At 44.4% G+C, this 4,321-nt stretch overlaps 1 protein-coding gene and 1 long non-coding RNA gene across 2 annotated transcripts in view; one reads left to right on the forward strand and one right to left on the reverse strand.

Moving 5' to 3' along the window:
• Positions 1–2,396, reverse strand: part of LOC139027981 (uncharacterized) — a 4,829-nt gene extending 2,433 nt beyond the window's left edge. The window contains exon 1 of the long non-coding RNA XR_011480110.1: positions 2,304–2,396. This is a non-coding gene — a long non-coding RNA (uncharacterized lncRNA). The remainder of the gene's footprint in view (positions 1–2,303) is intronic.
• Positions 1–4,321, forward strand: part of cyfip2 (cytoplasmic FMR1 interacting protein 2) — a 32,241-nt gene that overhangs the window by 4,249 nt on the left and 23,671 nt on the right. The window contains 3 exon segments of the mRNA XM_070444162.1: positions 2,609–2,755; positions 3,221–3,458; positions 3,624–3,776. Coding sequence (XP_070300263.1) covers positions 2,609–2,755; positions 3,221–3,458; positions 3,624–3,776 — 538 coding nt within the window.

Genomic DNA, 4,321 nt, shown 5'->3' on the forward strand with positions numbered 1-4,321 from the left:
GATGCGGAGCACACCCACGCACATTACCCACAAACCACACCCACATCTGACCCTTGAAGAAGAACTTGTCGATCTTTTCCCAGGTTGATCCTCTTCTTGGCACTCTAGTTTGTAGATGTTACTGACGTTACCTCCATCAGATAGAGACCAAAACCATCACCTGCCACACACACACACACACAGCACACACACACACACACACACACACACACACACACACACACACACAACACACACAGTGATATTATACAAAACTGGATCAATGATATTTGACATACATTCAGAAATAACTCTAATATTCTGAACACTACTGGAAGCTACAGTTGAGGATCGCTAAGCAAGAATAAGAAGGCTATTAAATTTTAAGATCCAGACAGAGACAGGTATCTAGGAAAGGCAGGTAGTTAAGATCCAGAGAGAGAGACAGGTATCTAGAGAAAGGCAGGTAGTTAGTCCAGACAGAGACAGGTATCTAGAGAAAGGCAGGTAGTTAAGATCCAGACAGAGACAGGTATCTAGAGAAAGGCAGGAGTTAAGATCCAGACAGAGACAGGTATCTAGAGAAAGGCAGGTAGTTAAGATCCAGACAGAGACAGGTATCTAGAGAAAGGCAGGTAGTTAAGATCCAGACAGAGACAGTATCTAGAGAAAGGCAGGTAGTTAAGATCCAGACAGAGACAGGTATCTAGAGAAAGGCAGGTAGTTAAGATCCAGACAGAGACAGGTATCTAGAGAAAGGCAGGTAGTTAAGATCCAGACAGAGACAGGTATCTAGAGAAGCAGGTAGTTAAGACAGACAGAACAGTATCTAGAGAAAGGAGTAGTTAAGATCCAGACAGAGACAGGTATCTAGAAAAAGGCAGGTAGTTAAGATCCAGACAGAGACAGGTATCTAGAGAAAGGCAGGTAGTTAAGATCCAGACAGAGACAGGTATGAGGAAAGGCAGGTAGTAAGATCCAGACAGAGACAGGTATCTAGGAGAAGGCAGGTAGTTAAGATCCAGACAGAGACAGTATCTAGAGAAAGGCAGGTAGTTAAGATCCAGACAGAGACAGGTATCTAGAGAAGGCAGGTAGTTAAGATCCAGACAGAGACAGGTATCTAGAGAAAGGCAGGTAGTTAAGATCCAGACAGAGACAGGTATCTATAGAAAAGGCAGGTAGTTAAGATCCAGACAGAGACAGGTATCTAGAGAAAGGCAGGTAGTTAAGATCCAGAGAGACAGGTATCTTAGAGAAAGGCAGGTAGTTAAGATCAGACAGAGGACAGGTATCTAGAGAAAGGCAGGTAGTTTAGATCCAGACAGAGACAGGTATCTAGAGAAAGGCAGTAGTTAAGATCCAGAGAACAGGTATCTAGAGAAAGGCAGGTAGTTAAGATCCAGAGAGACCGGTATCTAGAGAAAGGCAGGTAGTTAAATCCAGACAGAGACAGGTATCTAGAGAAGCAGTAGTTTAGATCCAGACAGGACAGGTATCTAGAAAGGCAGGTAAGACAGAGAGCTAGATGAGGCTCTTACCTTGAGCAGCATTGTGTTCTCGCTGGGCGTCAAGTACATCTTGTTCTCATAGTAATCAACACTGATGTTGACAATGTCTGCTAACAACTCCTCATAGCCAGGAATCACCTCCAGCTGCTGCTGCAGACTACAGAGAAATATACACACTATTACTGCTGCTGCAGACACTACAGAGAGAAATATACACACTATTACTGCTGCTGCAGACACGACAGAGAGAAATATACACACTATTACTGCTGCTGCAGACACTACAGAGAAATTACACACTATTACTGCTGCTGCAGACACTACAGAGAGAAATATACACACTATTACTGCAGACACTAGAAGAAAATATACACACTATTACTGCTGCTGCAGACACTACAGAGAGAAATATACACACTATTACTGCTGCTGCAGAAACTAGCAGAAATATACACACTATTACTGCGTCTGCAGACACTACAGAGAAATATTACACACTATATTGCTACTGCAGACACTACAGAGAGAAATATACACACTATTACTGCTGCTGCAGACACTACAGAGAGAAATATACACACTATTACTGCTGCTGCAGACACTACAGAGAAATATACACACTATTACTGCTGCTGCAGACACTACAGAGAAATATACACACTATTACTGCTGCTGCAGACACTACAGAGAATATACACACTAGTACTGCTACTGAGACACTACAGAGAAATATACACACTATTACTGCTGCTGCAGACACTACAGAGAAATATACACACTAGTACTGCTACTGCACCACAACACCACACACACCTGAGTGATTCTGTTGTGATTGGCTAGGAACATGGAGAGGTTCTGTGACTCCTGGATGGACTGAGGGTCGGCCATCTTCCTCAGGAACTGAGCTGCCCTGAAGACACAAATAATACACAGATCTAATTCTGTAGCAGCATCTCACAGCTTTCGTTTTACTGAGCGCCCTGAAGACACAATAAATACCACAGATCTAATTCTGTAGCAGCATCTCACAGCTTCTGTTTTACTGAGCCGCCCTGAAGACACAAATAATACCACAGATCTAATTCTGTAGCAGCATCTCACAGCTTCTGTTTACTGAGGCCGCCCTTGGGGAAAAAAAAAGGGGAAACCAAAAACCAATTTAATAAACCCCCTCAGCTGCAGGTGGTGCCTCTGTTTGGAGACATGCAGATAGAACTATCACGTTACATAGAGACCAGCGCTCACTACGAGGAGAACAAGTCCAAGTAAGAACATCAGCCATCTTTAAACTCATAAACTCTGAAAACTGGTAAACTCAGACCTCTAACAAGTCCTGAACCCCAGCTCCTAACCCACAGGTGTCAAACTCATTCCACGTGGGGCCGCGTGTCTGCAGGTTTTCACTCCTCCCTTGTACTTGACTGATGAAATAAGGTCACTGATTAGTAAGAAATTCGCGTACCTGGTTGTCTAGGTCTTAATTGGACACAAATTGAAAGGAAATAGCAAAAACCAGCATACACACGGCCCTCCATGGAATGAGTTTGACACCCCTCCCCTAACCCCTGACTCTTTCTCCTGTAGGTGGACTTGTACCCAGAGCTTCACCTCCCCCAGTACAACCTGGGTGTGAACCCTGACCTCTAACCTCTCTCCTACAGGTGGACGTGTACCCAGAGCTCCATCTCTCCCCAGTTCAACCTGTGTGACCTCTAACCTCTCTCCTACAGGTGGACGTGTACCCAGAGCTCCATCTCTCCCCAGTACAACCTGTGTGAGCAGATGGTTCAGATTCGAGACGACCACATCCGGTTCATCTCTGAGCTGGCTCGCTACAGTAACAGTGAGGTRGTGACCGGGTCAGGCCTGGACAGTCAGAAATCAGACGAGGAATACAGGGAACTGTTTGACCTGGCACTCAGAGGGTTACAGCTGCTGTCCAAGTGGAGCACACACGTCATGGAAGTGGTGAGTAGGGGAACAGGGTGTGTGTGTGTTTATGTCAAAGAAGGGGCAGTGTGTAGTCCGTTCTTGGTCCCATAAAAATATTATGATTTGAATGAATAAAGTAATTGTATTTCTACTAGGTCCTGTGATTTTCAGTTTACTCTGACACCATATTCTCTCTCTCAGTACTCGTGGAAGTTGGTCCACCCGACAGATAAGTTCTGTAACAAGGACTGTCCTGGCACAGCGGAGGAGTATGAGAGAGCTACACGTTACAACTACACCTCAGAGGAGAAGTTTGCCCTGGTCGAGGTCATCGCCATGATCAAGGGACTGCAGGTCAGAAACACACACTGTACCAACCGAGAGCTTTGTCATGTCATCGTTGGGACGCTTACAGAGTAGTAACATAGCAGCATTTCACCACCGTGCGTCTTGGTTGAAATGTGGCTACATTGGTGGTGATGATGATGGAGGTGGTGGTAATGGAGGTGGTGGTGATGTGATGATGGAGGAAGTGGTGGTGGTGGAGGTCCCTCCTGTAATAATATCATGTTATTCACCTCCCTCCTGTAATAATATCATGTTATTCACCTACCCTCCTGTAATAATATCATGTTATTCACCTACCTCCTGTAATAATATTCATGTTATTCACTACCCTCCTGTAATAATATCATGTTATCACCCCCTCCTTTAATAATATCATGTTATTCACCCTCCCCTCCTGTAATAATATCATGTTATTCACCTCCCCTCCTGTAAAATATCATGTTATTCACCTCCCCTCCTGTAATAATATCATGTTATTCACCTCCCCTCCTGTAATAATATTCATGTTATTCACCCTCCCTCCGTAATAATATCATTGTTATTCGACCCTC

Source organism: Salvelinus sp. IW2-2015, linkage group LG6.2 (genome assembly GCF_002910315.2).
Source record: "Salvelinus sp. IW2-2015 linkage group LG6.2, ASM291031v2, whole genome shotgun sequence".
In the NCBI taxonomy this organism is placed as follows: Eukaryota; Metazoa; Chordata; class Actinopteri; order Salmoniformes; family Salmonidae; genus Salvelinus; species Salvelinus sp. IW2-2015.